General features: G+C 40.6%; 1 protein-coding gene across 1 annotated transcript in view; it reads right to left on the reverse strand.

Annotated features, from left to right (window-relative positions):
• Nucleotides 1-16,835, reverse strand: part of Myo3b (myosin IIIB) — a 408,160-nt gene that overhangs the window by 218,272 nt on the left and 173,053 nt on the right. Inside the window, exons 19-22 of the mRNA XM_077110313.1 lie at nucleotides 15,992-16,139; nucleotides 14,456-14,609; nucleotides 11,087-11,175; nucleotides 9,144-9,273 (exon numbers count right to left, since the gene is read on the reverse strand). Of these exons, the coding sequence (XP_076966428.1) occupies nucleotides 9,144-9,273; nucleotides 11,087-11,175; nucleotides 14,456-14,609; nucleotides 15,992-16,139 (521 nt within the window). The remainder of the gene's footprint in view (nucleotides 1-9,143; nucleotides 9,274-11,086; nucleotides 11,176-14,455; nucleotides 14,610-15,991; nucleotides 16,140-16,835) is intronic.

Genomic DNA, 16,835 nt, shown 5'->3' on the forward strand with positions numbered 1-16,835 from the left:
CTAAACTCTCTGAGCCTCCTACCCACTACTCAGAAAGAGTGGGTTGAATTGTGTCCCTGCTACCCCAAGATCCATATGTTGAAGTCCTGACTCCAAGTACTTCAGAAGGTGACCTTATTTGGAAAGAGGGGTTTTACAGATCAATAATTTAGTTGAGGTCATGTTGAAATAAGTGGGCCTCTAATCCAATAATGACTAATGTCCTTATAAATAGGGGAAACTTGGACACAGACTCATAGGAAGACCACCATGAGAAGATGAAGGCAGATATAAGGGTTGTACAGAAGCCAAGGAATGCCAAAGATTGTCACTGGAAGCTAGGAGAGAGGCCTGGGACAAACCCACCCTCAGAGCCCTCCAGAGGGAACCGACCCTGCCTTCCCCTTGGACTAAGAAAATATGTTCATCTTGTTGAACCTTGGTTGGAGGTACTTTGATAAGGCAGCCCTAGAAAACTAATATAAGCCTTAGATTAGGAGTAAAGAGTGGGTTTCAACTTAAGTTTCCATCTTACAGAAATTATTGAGTTCTTTAACAACGATTTATTGAGTACTTTTACGCTGTGGGCATTGCTCTGAATTCCAGATATATAGTAGTAAACAGGACCCATAAGGACTCTACCATCAAGTTGCTTACAGACTAGCATATATACTGCAGATAAGCAATGGAGAGAGACACGTGTCAGATCCTGATGGAGACGCACAAGTAATATGATAGAGTGGGAAGTGCAGGGCTTCTTTCCACTGGGTGGACAGAGAAGGTCCTCTTTGGAGGTGATATTTGAACTAAATTCGGCACAAGATAAAGAAGGATCTGGAGAAAGAATGTTCCAGACAGAGCAAGTAGCTGGGTAAGAGTCAGGAAAGGGCTTGGAATATCTGAGGAGCAGAATGAGGACAAAGAGTAAATGGAAGAGTTCAAGGAGAACAGAGAGACTGGGACAGACCATGCCGGGGTTGGAGACAAGGAAGGAGTTTAGATTCTCTTCTAGGTGTGATGAAGATCCACTGGAAGTTTTATATAGGTGAGAGACCTGACCTGATTTGTAGTTTTAAAAAGACTACAGTTTAGCTGTTAGACTATCAGAGGCAAGAGGACAACCAGAGCCCAGTGAGGAGGTACAGGTGAGAGAGGTTGTAGGTTAACCATCTGAACTACACCTTCACCTTCACATGGTTTTCCTGTGTGTGTATGGTGGGGGAATGGGGGTTGTGGGATCCAAATTTTCATTTTTTATAAGGACACTAATCAAATTGGATTAAGGGGTCAATCTAATGACCTCATTTTAACTTCCCTACCTCTATAAATACCCTATTTTCAAATGAGACTACATTCTGAGTTACTGGGGGTTAGAACTTCAATATACCTTTTATATACCTTCAATATACCTTTTCAACCCCAACAAAGCTAAAAAAGATGGGAGATTCTATATTGATGAGAATTACCACATTGAGAGAAATAATTAACTATGCCAAGAGGAAAGAAAACTGCAGGATCAAAGTCCATGTGAAGGTGAAAGGAAGGAATGAAGAAGATAAGTACAGAGCTGTCCTGTAGTAAGAGCAGAGACAGTTCAGCCCTTCAGATGAGAAGGGACAGAGAAAAAAAGAAATCGATCCAGGTATGTGTAGATTTCATTTACCCCTCTATTCATTTATTCAGCAAATGGTGATCCTGCTACATGCCAGGCATTGTTCAAGGCTGCAAGGACTCATAATGGATAAACCAGATAAAAAATCCCCTACCCTTTTGGAATTCCCATTATAGCAAAGACTGACTGAAAATAAACAAGTAAAATGCAGGTAGTAGATTAAGTAGTGATAAGTGCTAAGGAGAAGAATACTAAGAAAATAAGGACTAAGACTAACAGCATCAGGGATATAAAATATTGAGTAAGTTGAAATTTTGGGGGTAGCCAGGTAAGGTAGAGACTGAGAAAAAAACCTGAAGAAAAAAAGAAATTAGCGATGGGTATGTTTTAAGGGGAAATGTTCCAGATAGAGGAAACAGCAAGTGCAAGGGAAGGTTTAAAAAACCCACAGCTAACATCTTACTTAGTGGTGAAAGATGAAAAGTTCCCCTACCCTCCAAGTTCAGGAACAAAGCAGGTATGTCTGGTGACACCTATTTGACATTGTAACTGAAGTTCTAGACAGTGAATAAAGGCATATAAAGCATAAAATTGGAGAGGAAGAAATAAAAGAGTCCTTATTTACAGACAACATGATTTTTCAACATAAAAAAAAAAAAAATCCCAAAGAGCCAGGTGTGGTGGCGCACGCCTGTAATCCCAGCCACTCGGGAGACTGAGGCAGCAAGAGGATTGCGAGTTCAAAGCCAGCCTCAGCAAAAGCGAGGTGCTAAGCGATTCAGAGAGAGACTCTGTATCTAAATAAAATACAAAATAGGGCTGAGGATATGACTCAAGGGAAATTCCAAATGCCGAATTCTCAGTGGTTAAGTACCTCTAAGTTCAATCCCTGGTACAAAACAAACAAACAAACAAACAAAATAAAACCCAAAGAATCTACAAAAATGAAAACAAAAAATAAAATAAGCCTTTCCTAGAGCAAATAAGTGAATTTAGCAAGGTTGTGGGAAATAAGGTCAACACACAGAAATCAATTATACTTTTATATACCAGCAATGAACAATAGAAAATAATTTTTTAAGGGGGATACTGGGGATTAGACGCAGGGACACTTGACCACTGAGCCACATCCCCAGCACAATTTTGTATTTTTTATTTAGAGACAGTGTCTTACTGAGTTGCTTTGCGCCTCACTGTTGCTGAGGCTGGCTTTGAATCCATGATCCTCCTGCCTCAGCCTCCCAAGCTGCTAAAATTACAGGCCTGCACCAACATGTCCAGCAAAAATAAAATTTTTTTAAAATGTATGCTAGTTCTGAAAATTGGAATACTCAGATATGAACCTAAGAAGACATGAATGTTTATGTGCAAATACAAATTACTGATTAAAGAAATCAAAGAAGAGCCAACTAAATAGATATACCATGTTCATGACTTGGAAGACTCAACATGGCAATGATGTCAATTCTTCCCAAATTGATCTATGTATTCCATGTAATTTTAATCAAATTCAAGCAGAACTTTTTGTAGATATAGATAAGCTGAATTTAAAATTTACATGGAAGGGCAAAGGAACTGGAATAACCCAAACAATTTTGAAAAAGAATGAAGGAGGGGGAGAATCATACTACTTGATTATAAGACCTACTACAAAACTAAAATCGCCAAGGAAGTGTAGTTTTGGTGAAGAGACAGATACATAGATAATGAAACATATAATAATTACTTTTTTTCATAAAGGTACAAATCCAATGCAATAGTTGTTTCAACAAATGGTTTTGGAATAACTACACATGGAGAAAGAAGTGACCCTCCACCTCATATTTTATACTAAAATTAACTCAAACTGGGCCTTATATATAAATCTAGAATGTAAAAAATTTGTTGAGCATCTATTCACATGCAACTATACACGCAGAGGCCTGGGTACACCCTGGCTCTCATTAGTTGGTCTTTAACACCCCTGCTCAAATGTTCCTGTCTCATCCTGAAGCTGTCTGTTTAGAGGCCCACCTGACTGCCTACAGCCTGCCATTTCCTTCCCATCTTGCTTCCTTCTCACACCCTCCCTCTGCTTTGGGAATCCCTTCCTTAGTGTCCTCTCCACCCCATCCTCCCCCTCCCCCTCCCTTCTAGTGCTTAGATCCTGGCTTAGAATGCTGCATTACTCCAGAATGCCCAATTGTCTTTACTCTCCTACTTAAAAGGAAACAAAGTTCCCCAAGAAGCCTTTCTTCATTACAAGAAGCCTTCCCCATGTTTGCCCATCACATTTCCTAGACTACCTTCTATTTTTTTTTAAGATAGATAGATAGAGAGAGAGAGAGAGAGAGAATTTTAATATTTATTTTTTAGTTTTTGGCAGACACAACATCTTTGTTTGTATGTGGTCCTGAGGATCCAACCTGGGCCACACGCATGTCAGGCGAGCGCGCTACCGCTTGAGCCACATCCCCAGCCCGACTACCTTCTATTTTTCCTTGCATAAACCTAGTGTTTATTTTGACCCACTATCGGTTTATATACTTATTCAGAATTCATATTTTTTTGTTATCCTTTATGCATTTTTGGATTTGGCAATATTTGTCTCTGAACATTCTGGATAGGACTTTCTTCTATGCTCCTATAAAACACCTATGCATAGCACCATATCTCAGCAGACACCAAATACATAATTATCCGTTGAGTGAGATACACTCTCACACAGAAAGAAGCAGGGTTCATATGGAGAGAAACTCACTCCCTAAGGATCCCTGATGGTATTGACTTATCTGAGCCTCCATTTCAGGAAGAGCTGGGTCCTGTCCATGTCTGTGGCCCTAAACTCTGTCCCTTGGATTCAGGTCATCTACCAGATCCTTCTGCTACATTGCCAGGACACTGGAACAACCATAAAGAGAAAATGGAAACTCTCAGAGATAATTACCAAAAGGTACCCTCTTGGGGACTTAATACCCTTAAGGGACATTAATCAGGAACGGGGTCACTGACATCAAGGACTTCAGCAGAGATGGTGTTAAAGAGCTTTAAAGATATTATAAGGTACAGTGTTACCTTGTCACCCCTACCCTAAATAAGAAGGGATACAATGGAAATCAAGAGAGACATTACTATTGATTTTCACTGCGAATCAAATTCCAAGGGAAAAACCTGAGAGTCCTTGGACAGAAGGCAACAGAGGTAAAACTCAGCTCTAGATTCTAAAGTGAAACCAGACTTGGAAGTTCAGAGAACATTCCCTCTGGTGCTACTTGTATGTATTCCTTCTAGTTTCTCCCAAGTTCCTAACTCCTTTACTCTGCCCATCCTTCGCCCCCGCCAAACTACTATTTGGAAGTCAGAATTCATGATTCAAAGACAGAGATGAATTTTCCAAGTTCTTTTTGAAACAATTTCTCCTCCCTCACCTGAGCATTTTGAATATTACTTTAGCTTATTAGGAGCAAGTAGAACACTCTTCAAACAGGAAAATATGCCATGAAACCTTGGTGTAACATCTTTCCTGTCAGGGTTTTTCTGCCTACATCATTCAGATTGAAAAGTCAGAGCTGCAGGGTTAGATGGTAGTGATGGTGCCATATTGAATTTTCATTCATGAAATCTCCTGAAAATTGTTGCTCCATAGGAAGGATTACAAAGAACACTTCATCAATCTGAAATGGCCCATCTCTGCAGGCACAAGCATGGTTGGGCTGGCATGGGAGGGGAAGAAAGAGAGCATCCATATTGAATAGCTGTCCCCATTTACCCAACTGTCACCAAGAGCTTTGGAATGAGAGTGCCCTTCAGGCTCTGGCATGTCTACCACCAGATGTAGCTTGTACCAGCAGAAGGGGCCACTGGGAGGGAGCTGCAGGAACCTGTAAACCTGGGCCTCACGATGCCACTTCACATGTTCAATCTCTGCAGTATTTCAGTATCTAGAATGTAGAACATAAGCAGGAAAGAGGGGGCAGGAAATAGGAAAAGTGACACAGATTACTCTCGCTGATTTTCTATTATGCTTCCTGCTACAGTTTAGATCTGGAATGTTCCCCAAAGGCCCATGTGTTAAAGAATTGGTCCCCAGCTTGGCACTACTGGGAGATGATAGAACCTTTAAGAGTTGGAGCCTGTTGGAGCTCTTCAGGGCACTGGGGGCTTGGACTCACAGTGAGAACCCTGATCTCTTTCTCTTTCTCTCACTTTCCATCCCTGAGGTCAATGGTTTTGCTCGGCCACACACTCCTGTTGTGATATGCTGCTACAGGCCCAAAGCAACAGGGCCAACTGCTCATGGACTGAAATCTCTAAAACTATAAGACAAACCTTTTCTCCTTATAAGTTGATGATCTCAGGTAGTTGTGATAGTAAAGGAAAGCTAACTAACAAAATTGCACATGACATACAAGTTGATCGTCTCAATCTTGATAAGAAATTAAACCAAGCCTCAATACTCTTTTATATCTACTAATGAAAGGAGCGTTTCCCACCCAGTAGCCCAGACAGGTTGCTAACTTGAAGAGGCAGAAATGTCAATCCAGTGTTCTCTGATGCCTCTGCTTGAAAGTAAAGGACAGCAATAGTCTAGCTATTAGGAGATCTCAACTGGAAAATTTTGATAAAGAAATTAAAGTTATTGTTTATATTTTAAGGGGCCTTCCTTTCATTTTGTGGAAAAACACCCATAATGTTGTGAAATAGAATGCACATACAGAAGAGTATGCAAAGCATAAATATACTGCATAATAACTATTATAATGCAAATGTCCTTGAAAACACTGTTGAGATCAGGAGCCAGAGCATCAGCACATTGTCAACATCCCTTATGAGTCTTTTTGCCAGATATCTCTCCTCTCAACATTGAGAAATCCAATACTGTCCTCTTTTTATATTTGGGGATAGTAGTCCCCAAAGCTTCCCAACTTAGATATTTTCCTTCTCCAAAGGGGCTTATAAAGTTAACTTCCCATAATATCTATGCTTACTGAACTAGTGCTCAATTTACTTCTTTCTGGTCCTGGGGATTGAATCCAGGGGTGCTTAACCACTGAGCTACATCCTGGATCCATTTTATTTTAAGAGAGGGTCTTGCTAAATTGCTGAAGCCGGCCTCAGACTTTTGGTCCTCCTGCCTCAGCCTCCCCAGTTGCTGGATGACAGGCATGAGCCACCACACCTGGCCCAGTTTACTTTTAATAATACAATTCAGATTCTGAAGCAGGATGATAAAATAAAAATGACTAAAAGTTGGTTTCTCATGCATGGACAATGTTAGCATCTTTCTTTTCAAAACACTAGGATGTGTGGGATCTTGTTTCTAGCAGGAACGTACAACTACTTTCCCCTTCATAAGGGGCAAGCATACGCCTGAAACAGATATCTGCAATTTTAGCAAAAACAGGACAACCTATTTTGGTCTAGTGAGTTTTTCCCACCTTCAAAGTCTGTAATATAATAAACCCAAAAAACCTTAGCCATAGATGCTTTAAATGTAAAAGTGTAACATGCTAGCATTCAATAGAGGGTGCACAATCACTTTGGAACTCAGATGTAAAGGCAACTATTTCATAAGGTGATATCTTAGGGTCCAATGCTAAGCATAAAGTGAAGGTAAAGGAAAGTTTTATATGCTTTATGGCATAGTGATATTATCTCTGAAGCCCCCTTTGTTGACCATCAGTGCCTTGTCACCAAAAGTTGTTCAGTGTTTAGTTGAATGCATTTTGACATAAATAATTCCAGAAAAGGAACACAGAATCATGCTTATTAGATTTGATGTTCATATGTGGCTTCCTAATTATGCTCAAATTATGGAGAAAATCAAACTTAGGATTTCAAAAGAAATTATTATGCATAATATGCAAGTCAGGAATACAAAGACGCTTGAAAGAATATCATGTTTGTTTCCAGTCTTTTTTTTTTTTCTTTCTTTCTATTTTTGTTTCATCCAGGTGATGAGGAAAGCAGATTCAAGGCAAGATTCAGAAAATGCTACAAGCTCTTTGGGAGAAAAGAAAAGGAAAAAAAAAAACACCAATAATTGAGGCTGTCTCTTTGTTCCTTTGCCTCTCGACATTTAAAGGATTCCAGGCAAGAGCAGGAGGCTCGCTGCGGAGCCTTACTTTCTGAATAGCGCCCTCTAGCGTCCAGGGCTGCGAACTTGTTTTCATTTTTCCAAACGTTTAAAAAATCAGAAATTCCAAAGTTGTGAACAGATTTGACAAGTCGTTACATTTGAGAGTCATTGGGATAGATTTTGTTTCAGAGAATATGTCCCCTATTAATAATGGTCATGTCCTTGATTCTACAGAGAAATCTCCTTAGAAGGAAGCTACACCACTGTGTCTAGCCAGCCCTGCACACACCTGCCCTGAACTCCCAAGAGCCTACAATAAATTAAATCCTGGCTGTACTCAAGGAGGCTCTACAGAGGACGCTGGAGAGCAGCTTTCTGAGGGGCACCCTGCTACTAGTTTTGATTATAGGAGAATGTCTGAAGAAAGTTAAGAGCCTGATTTCAACTTTCCTCCCAAGTTAAGATGGAGAAGATAAAGCAAACTTTGTAGACTACTGCAGCATTTTTTTTTTCCTCCTTAGCCAGGCTTTTCCTTCCCAGACCTGGCAGCGACTCTCTTTCAGCATATAAACGTCCCAAGCTAGACACAGTGCCAACAATTTTAAGAGGGACATGGAAAGAAGAGGAAATGATGAGCAATAATTAAGAGGCCTCTCCCTCTCTTTCTTAAAAGCATATCCTCAACTATTTCCATAGCCTCATAAACATAAAGCCCTTGAGAATAGTGCTGTGAGAAGATTGTTGGCTGCCCAGCCAAAGGCAGCAAACCCCAGGTAAATCAAATTGATCCAGCAAATTGATCCAGTTAGAATCCATTTGGCAAAACAGCAAAGACCTGGGAGTCCCTGTCTTTGGCCCTGGTTTCCTGCTTCTTGGCATGAGCGCTGACTGAGCGACTAAACAGAAGCTGACGTCAGTCAGCAAGGCCGTGTACTTTCCAGTTGATTAGGAGAATGGTGGAGTGGGGTTGATGACTGAGCTACAAGTTAGACTGTGTAACCCTGAGGATCCTATGATCAGTGATTTTAATATAACATACTCCTTTCACCTAGAATCATTCATGAACTGCAATCATCTTCCCAATAATTCTAGGTGAATGGACACTACCCTAAAAAGCTTAACATGAGTGAATGGTAATATATGGCTTTATGATTTGAAGACTAAAAAGAAGCAGGACTCACTTGCCATGTGCAAGACCCTGGGTTCAATGCTCAGCACTGCAAACACACAAACAAGAAAAGATAGGCAGAGAAAAGGAGAAGTCTAAGAGTTGATGTTATGTAAGAGAGAGAGAGAGAGAGAACACGTATTCTTTTGCTATATGGTTAAATTATGGAAGAAAAAAAATCAATGTTCTTTTCTTGAATTTCAATAAACCCTGTTTGAAGAGGTTCTACAGTGTTAGTCATGTAGACGTGACAGTGTTTGGACACTAACTAGAAAATGCCGTCTGGGCTTGTGTAAGGACTGGGGCTGTCAGGGAGTGTCAGGTACCTGTTTTGGTCAAAGGGATGGAGAAGAGTTGCTGAAGAAGCTTGTTTTCTGACGTTCTCAGGACTATAACCACGTCAGCAGGGAGGGTGTCTCTGTTTTTCTCAAGAACCCCAGAAGCATCATATAGTACCTGCAACACCAACAGCAAATGGGAAGTTAGCCGAGGTCACTGTCCATCTCTGGAGACACGGATGAGCTGTCTGGTCAGTCCTTATTGACCTCTGTATAGAAACTCCTGTTGACACAGTCAGGCTTCTAAATCCTAAGCACCAGATAAAGGGGGAAAGTTGTGATTTTGATAGGTCAATTTATCTTAGCTTCTTGTCCAGTGTCTTTGAAGACCAAAGACAGTTCCTATCAAAGATATAACACATCAGAATAAAAATGAAAATATATTGGTCACTGCGCAAAGCATACCCCTTATGAGGTGAACACTATTGTTATCTGCATTCTACTGGTAAGCAAGCAGAGAGTGAAGTAGCCGGATAAATGAGTACGGGACGGGCATCGAACCCAGGCAGGCCAGGGTGCAGCTCAGTGGTAGAGCACTTGCTTGGCATGTGTGAGGCCCTGGGTTCAACCCCTTGTACCAAACACACAGAAACAAAAAAAAAAAAAACTAAGGCAGTTTGTCTCCATGCTCACAACCACCACACCCACCCCGACTCCCAAGGCCCTCACAGGCCCCGAGTCATCACTCAAGGACACTGAGCAGCTCTTGGGTCTCAGAGGAAAGGGGATCCAGGCCAGAGAAATTTTAAGGAATATTCCAGAGCATCCCTAGTCTACAAATGAGCTTTGAATGGTAATTGAATTCAGCAAAGGACACAGAGCCCAGAGAGAAAAGGATCCTAGAAAGGAAAGGAGGAAAAAGTGGGAAGGAGAGTGGGAAAATGGAAAAGGTGGATAAAAAGAAGAGCTGGAAAAGAGGTGACAGGAAGAGGACAGGAACAGGAGGCAGAGAGAATGGGGAGGAGGATCTGGGTCGACGCTGGCATCTCAGACTCAGAGGACATTCATATGCAGTCAGTCATCAGTGTGGAGGTAAATGAGGTACTCAAGGGCAAAGACTGGACCACAATTTCTAACAGAGTTCCAAAGAAGGCAGCATAAAAAGACCACGTAGAGAAAAGCACAGTCCCCTCTCCTAGCATTAGAATTGCCTTTTGGTCGATATCCAATCAGGAAAATTAGTTTCAGTGTCATGATATGAATATGAAAGATAATTTTGATTCATTTTATATCAACTAAATAATCCCAAATGCCTTTTATTGAACTCCTACCCATTTTCTGGATCCAGGGCCTCAACGAAGCCCACAGGAACCAATTAGCCATAATTCAGTTGGCTCCTTTGGAAGTAACATGAGCAATGAGTTGTTGGCTACGTGACTGGAGAATTTCCCGAATCAGTCACTGATCTGTTTGGGGAACTTGACATTGAGACTGAGGCATAATATATGAGAAATGGAAACTTCAGTTAATGTTGTAAAAGCTTAACATCTGGATGATGAAGTGAAATATTTCCCCTTTCATCTGGACCTTTTTTTGGTGGCCTGTAGACATATGTTTAAAGTGCTAAAAATTGAGCCCCACTGTGATAGAAACCCTCCTGCGCTACCTACGCGTCTCCAAATGACTTTAGAATGTGAACATTCACTACAAAACACTGTGAAATCTGTAATGTGTTTGCTCTCTGGAGAGCTGTCAGTCCTAGGCCAGCCTTCAGGTGAGAAGCAGATGGCAGCTCTGTGGGCCACCCCAGCGAGAAACTGCTTCTATGCCAAGAGGCAACTTTCTGTTAGTGGCACCACTGGGAGAGTCTGAGAATGACAATTTGGGGTTCAAGAATTAAAAGGAGGATAAAATCTGCAAGCAATTTCAGCAGTGTCACTGACAGGGTAACATGGGCACTTACCTTCCGTGACACTCAGGTATAGACTCACCTTTCCAGCGTAGTGCCAAATGCCGAAGCACAGCGCCGCTCCTTTGGGCCTCCAGAAATACTTGCATCGTAAATTATTTTCGAATTTATCTGCGTGGATTTTCATGTAGAAAAATCACAATATGAACGATTTGTTCTTTCAAACAAAAACATGTTCCCCAGGCCACGAGAGACCCAGAATAATGGCTTTCAGACAAGCCCAATATTACCACTGTATATACAAGACCGGAGAAGGATCACCCACATGATGGGCATTTCCTGTCTTGCTCTTGCTTATTTGATTAGGGTTGTGTTTAGTGTCAGGCTCTGCCCTAAGACAGCATGTTCTCCTGCAGTCCCTAAGAGCTCTGGCATGCATGCTGAGGACATCCCAGGCCTGCCAGCCCTGCAGATAGCCCACAGAAGGTAGGTAGCCTGGGTTTAAACCCATCTTGGCAAATTATGACAGTATTATGGAAAAAAAAAAAAAAAGAAAACCACTGAGGTGACAATTTCAACCCCTAGATGTGAATCTCTCCCATAAATCAATTTTCCATCTGGGGAAAAGGCTTGAACTTCCTGTTCCTCCCTCACAAGCACCTTTGCATTGTGTGGTTGCAGCTGGGAGCCTGCTCTGTGGGAGGAAGCGTGCTCAGGACCTAAGGCACACAGGTCCGGGGGGCCTGGGGCCCCAGGCATCTCACCATCTAGTGAGGAGTGAAGCTCATGTAAAACCAAAGATTCCAGAAGAAGGAAGAGGTCAAAAGGAAAATGCTGAAAGAATAGAGGGTCCTAGCTGCCAGGAAGAAGTACCCCATCTTCAACCTGTAGGCACCAGTAGGAATGGGGGCTTTAGAAATGAGCCCGGTTGTCTGGCAGGAGGGGGAAGTGTGAGTCTGGAAGAAGCTTCTGTGCCACCTGGGAACGCAGGTGGATGGTGGATCAAGTAAAGATATGAGATGGGGGTACAAAAAGGAAGGGGAGCAAATGAGGACAAGGGTAATGGCATTTGTGTTGGTGGGAAATAGGAAGGCAGGAGGGTATAGGGATGGTGATGGGTTTCCTTTAAGATACAAATTCTACCAGGACATCACAACTCCATTAAAATGGAGATTATACTTTAACAACCCACCAGGTAGCCAAAATACATAGGGTATACTCATTAAAACACATTCATAAATATGTTGGTCGGTTGTATATCTTCTTTTGTGAAACGTCTGTTCAGTTCCTTAGCCCATTTATTGATTGGATTGATTGGTGTCAAGTTTTTTGAGTTCTTTATATGTCTTATATGTCCTAGAGATTAATGCTTTATCGGAGGTGCATATGGTAAGGATTTTCTCCCAATCTGTAGGCTCTCTCCTTTTTTTATTAATTGTTTCTTTTGCTGAGAAGAAGCTCTTTAATTTGAACCCATCCTATTTATTAATTCTTGATTTTACTTCTTATGCTTTAGGAGTCTTGTTAAGGAAGTGAGATCCTAGGTCGACTGGTGAAGATTTGGGCCTATTTTTTTTTTTTTTCTATTAGGCACAGGGTCTCTGTTCTAGTGCCTAAGTCTTTGATCCACTTTGAGTTGATTTTTGTGCAGGGTGTGAGAGATAGAGGTTTAATTTCATTTTGCTACATATGGATTTCCAGTTTTCCCAGCACAATTTGTTGAATAGGCTACCTTTTCTCCAGTGAATGTTTTTGGCACCTTTGTCTAGTATGACATAACCATATTTATGTGGGTTTGTCTCTGTGTCCTTTATTCTGTACCCATTGGTCTACAAGTCTATTTTGGTGCCAATACCAAAATGCTGGTTTTGGTACTATAGCTCTGTAATAGAGTTTAAGGTCTGTATTGTGATGACTCCTGTTTCACTCTTCTTGCTAAGATTGCTTTAGCTATTCTGGGTCTCTTATTTTTCCAAATAATTTTCATGATTGCTTTTTTTATTTCTATGAAGAATGTCATTGGTAGTATGGCCATTTTGACAGTATTGATTCTGCCTATCCAAGTGTATGGGAGATCTTTCCATCTTCTGAGGTTTTCTTCAATTTCTTTCTTTAGTGTTCTGTAGTTTTCATTGTAGAAGTCTTTCACCTCTTTTGTTAGATTGGTTCCCAAGTATTTTATTTTATTTTTTAAGCTATTGTGAATGGAGTAGTTTTCCTAATTTCTCTTTCAGTGGATTCTTCATTGGTGTATAGGAATGTGTTTGATTTATGGGTATTGATTTTATATCCTGCTACTTTGCTGAATTCATTTATCAGTTCTAGAAGTTTTCTGGTGGAATTTTTGGATCTTCTAGATATAGAATCATGTCTCAGCAAATAGTGATAGTTTGAGATCTTCTTTACCTATTTGTATCCCTTTAATTTCTTTCTTTTGTCTAATTGCTCTGGCTATAGTTTCAAGGATGATGTTGAATAGAAGTGGTGAAAGAGGGCGTCCTTGTCTTGTTCCAGTTTTTAGAAGGAATGCTTTCAATTTTTCTCCATTTAGAATGATGCTGGCCTTAGGTTTAGCATATATAGCTTTAGAATGGCAATCATCAAGAATATAGGCAACAATGAATGTTGGTGAGGATGTGATAGAAAAGGTACACTCATACATTGCTGGTGGGACTGCAAATTGGTGCAAGCACTATGGAAAGCAGTATGAAGATTCCTCAGAAAATTGGAAATGGAACCACCATTTGACCCAGCTATCCCACTGCTTGGTTTATACCCAAAGGACTTAAAATCAGCATACTATAGTAATGCAGCCATATCAATGTTTGTAGCAGCTCAATTCACAATAGCTAGACTATGGAATCAACATAGGTAACCCTCAATAGATGAATGGATAATGAAAATGTGGTATATATATTCACAATGGAATATTACTCAACTTTAAAGAAGAGTAAAATTATGGCATTTGCCAGTCAATGGTTGGAGTTGGAGAATATTATGCTAAGCAAAATAAGCCAATCCCACAAAACCAAAGGCCGAATGTTTTCTCTAATATGCGGATGCTAATTCATAATAAGGTGGTTGAGCAGAAAAGAATAGCATTACCTTAGATTAGGTACAGGGAAGTGATGGGAGGGAAGAGGAGAGGATGTGGGGATAGGAAAGATAGTAGAATGAAACAGATATTATTATTGTGTATATGTGTGTGTGTGTGTGTGTGTGTGACTGCGTAACCAATATGATTCTGCAACATGTACCCTCAGAACTAACTGAGAAATTATATCCTATCTATGTATGATATATCAAAGTGCATAAATGCATTCTACTGTCATGTATAACTAATTAAAGCAAATTAAAAAAATTTAAAAACCCACATTCACTTGATGACATGAAACCAATTTCTGTTAGAAGTAGATGTGTCCATTTTTTTTTTTTTCCAAAAGATACCTACCAACCAGGGTCTGGTCCCTTGCTTGGGGAAACCGACTCTCCTCATCTAAAAGTGCAAGCAGGCCCAGGGGCTTCTGGAGGAACATGTCCAGAAGTGGGCGATTGTCCTCATACTCCACAGGCATGGCATCAATGCCCTCGTTCTTATACTCCATCTGGAGGGAAACAGACTGTAAATCTCTCTAGCCAGAAACTGGCCTCAATACCACCAGGATACTTTGGCCTGGACTTTCCAGGTTTAACAAACTTGAATGCATATGGAAAACAGGATGTGTTGGATGTGTGCAGTAAAGGAATCTTCTGCATACCGGCCTGTTGCAGCTATGCGTTTACGTGTGGCTTATAGGTGGCCTGTGGCAGGCAGCTCAAGCCAGCAAAAGTTGTCGTCCAAACACAGACTTGGGGGTTCCTAATTTAGATACTTATGCACAAAGTAAAACCGGAAAAAAAATATTTTGGTGATAAATATGGTTTAAAACAGGAAGAAAGAAGACTTCTACATTCTACACAAAAGGAATCATTCTGGTATAGAAAACTAGAAAAACTCCAGATTTCCCAGGGAGATAAATGGATGGAAGCCAAGGTGAGTTGTGTGCAGGATGAGCTGATGAGGTATGCTCTGCAGATTTATCCAGCTGCCGTGATAAAACCAATATTGGCACAGTATTTTCACTTGGTGTCTCTGTATTTATCTAATTATAGCAGAGTTCATGTGTCCTCATATAGTTGCATTAAAATAATTGTCCCTGCACTTACAGAGCTTGTTCAGAATATTTGTTATTGTGTCTCTTTTATGCAGAAGGAAAGCCTGGGGTTTAAGTAAGGGTTGGTGTAGAGTAGGCTTTGCTATGCAGGCTGTTGCCACAGGAGAAGGGCACCCCTTGGGTTCACAAGATTCTCACCCTATGGAACTTATCACTGAGCTCAGAAAGGAAAGACTTCTATTTCTAGAAATCCATAAACAGATCTTAATTCCCTCCAGTTACTGAGGCATCTGGTACAGAGGAGATGGAAGATAGGGATGGCTAGTGCAGGTATTAAAAACCTATGACCTGGGGCTGGCTCAGAGGTAGAGCACACGCTTAGTATGCATGAGGCACTGGGTTCGATTCTCAGCACCACATAAAGCAAAATAAAGACACTGTATCCACCTATAACTAAAAAATAAAAATATTTTTTATAAAAACCTATGACCTGAATTCAAGATCACCTTATGTCATTTTGGACACAATCAGAGATTTGGGGTTCAAACAGAAGAGAGTAAAGTATTTCAGGCAATATGCATGAAAGAATTTTGAAGCAAGACTTAAGTAATTGGCTTGTCACCAGCTCCAATCAAGTGAGAAAATGTGAGTGTCCACAGAAATCAATATTTCTTTTTTTCATACTAAATGTAGATAGTTTGTTTTGACAGGACCATCTCATCAGTGGTTTTAAGTCTTTTACCACTTAGCCTAATAGGGATTTTGCTTCAAATCATGGGAAGTTTGGAGACACCTTTCCCATCTAGTTTAGTAACTTCAGAGTTCACTCTTACCTGCTCAAGAGCAAAGACGTGCTGATTGAAATAGTACTGGATTTGTTCATTGGCGATGTTTATGCAGAGCTGCTCAAATGAATTTCTCCTAAAGTTCTCAAATCCAAAAATGTCCAAGATTCCCACGTTCATTCCATTACCTGAATGACTGCACAAGAAAGATGAATAAAATCCTTCAAGGGAGGAAACATTCATCTCAAAACCATGAGAATATGTGTGCCCGAGTTTCCATCAACACATGGGCCCACTCACATGCAGACAAAAGCTTCATGCTGCCACCTTCAAGGCAGGGACAGTTTATGTCATCAACCATTGGTTCATTAGGTTTTTCAATAGTATTTTTTTTTTTTTTTTTTTTTAGGTACTAGAATCCTTCAAGCCCCTACTCAGAAGCTCCATCTATTACATCAATGCAGTGGCTATAGCCTCTGCATATGCATTATACAAAGCTTGTTCAGAAGAGTGCTGTTCAGAATTCAACATTGTCATTTCCTCCACTATATAAGAAACAATTAATAGCCAATGCTTTGGGGGCAGGGGGGAGCATCATAATAATAATGGAAGATGCTGTACTTTAAAACTTTTTGTAAATGTCCATGTGATTCCAAAAAAATAGTAAGGAGGATAGATATATCATTCTCATCTTACAGATGGGAAAACTTTAACTTTGAACATGGAGCTGTTTAAGCTGTAGACCTCGGATGTGAACTCAGTTTGTCCAGCTCCCAGCCAAGCCTACTCACTTGAATGGCTCCATCAATCATTCTCCTCCCTGGTATAAACACTCTGATTCTTTTGGATTCTATTTTGTCTTTTAAAGGAGAAAGCCTGAATGCTCTGCTAA

The sequence above is a fragment of the Callospermophilus lateralis genome, chromosome 9 (assembly GCF_048772815.1).
Source record: "Callospermophilus lateralis isolate mCalLat2 chromosome 9, mCalLat2.hap1, whole genome shotgun sequence".
NCBI lineage: Eukaryota > Metazoa > Chordata > Mammalia > Rodentia > Sciuridae > Callospermophilus > Callospermophilus lateralis.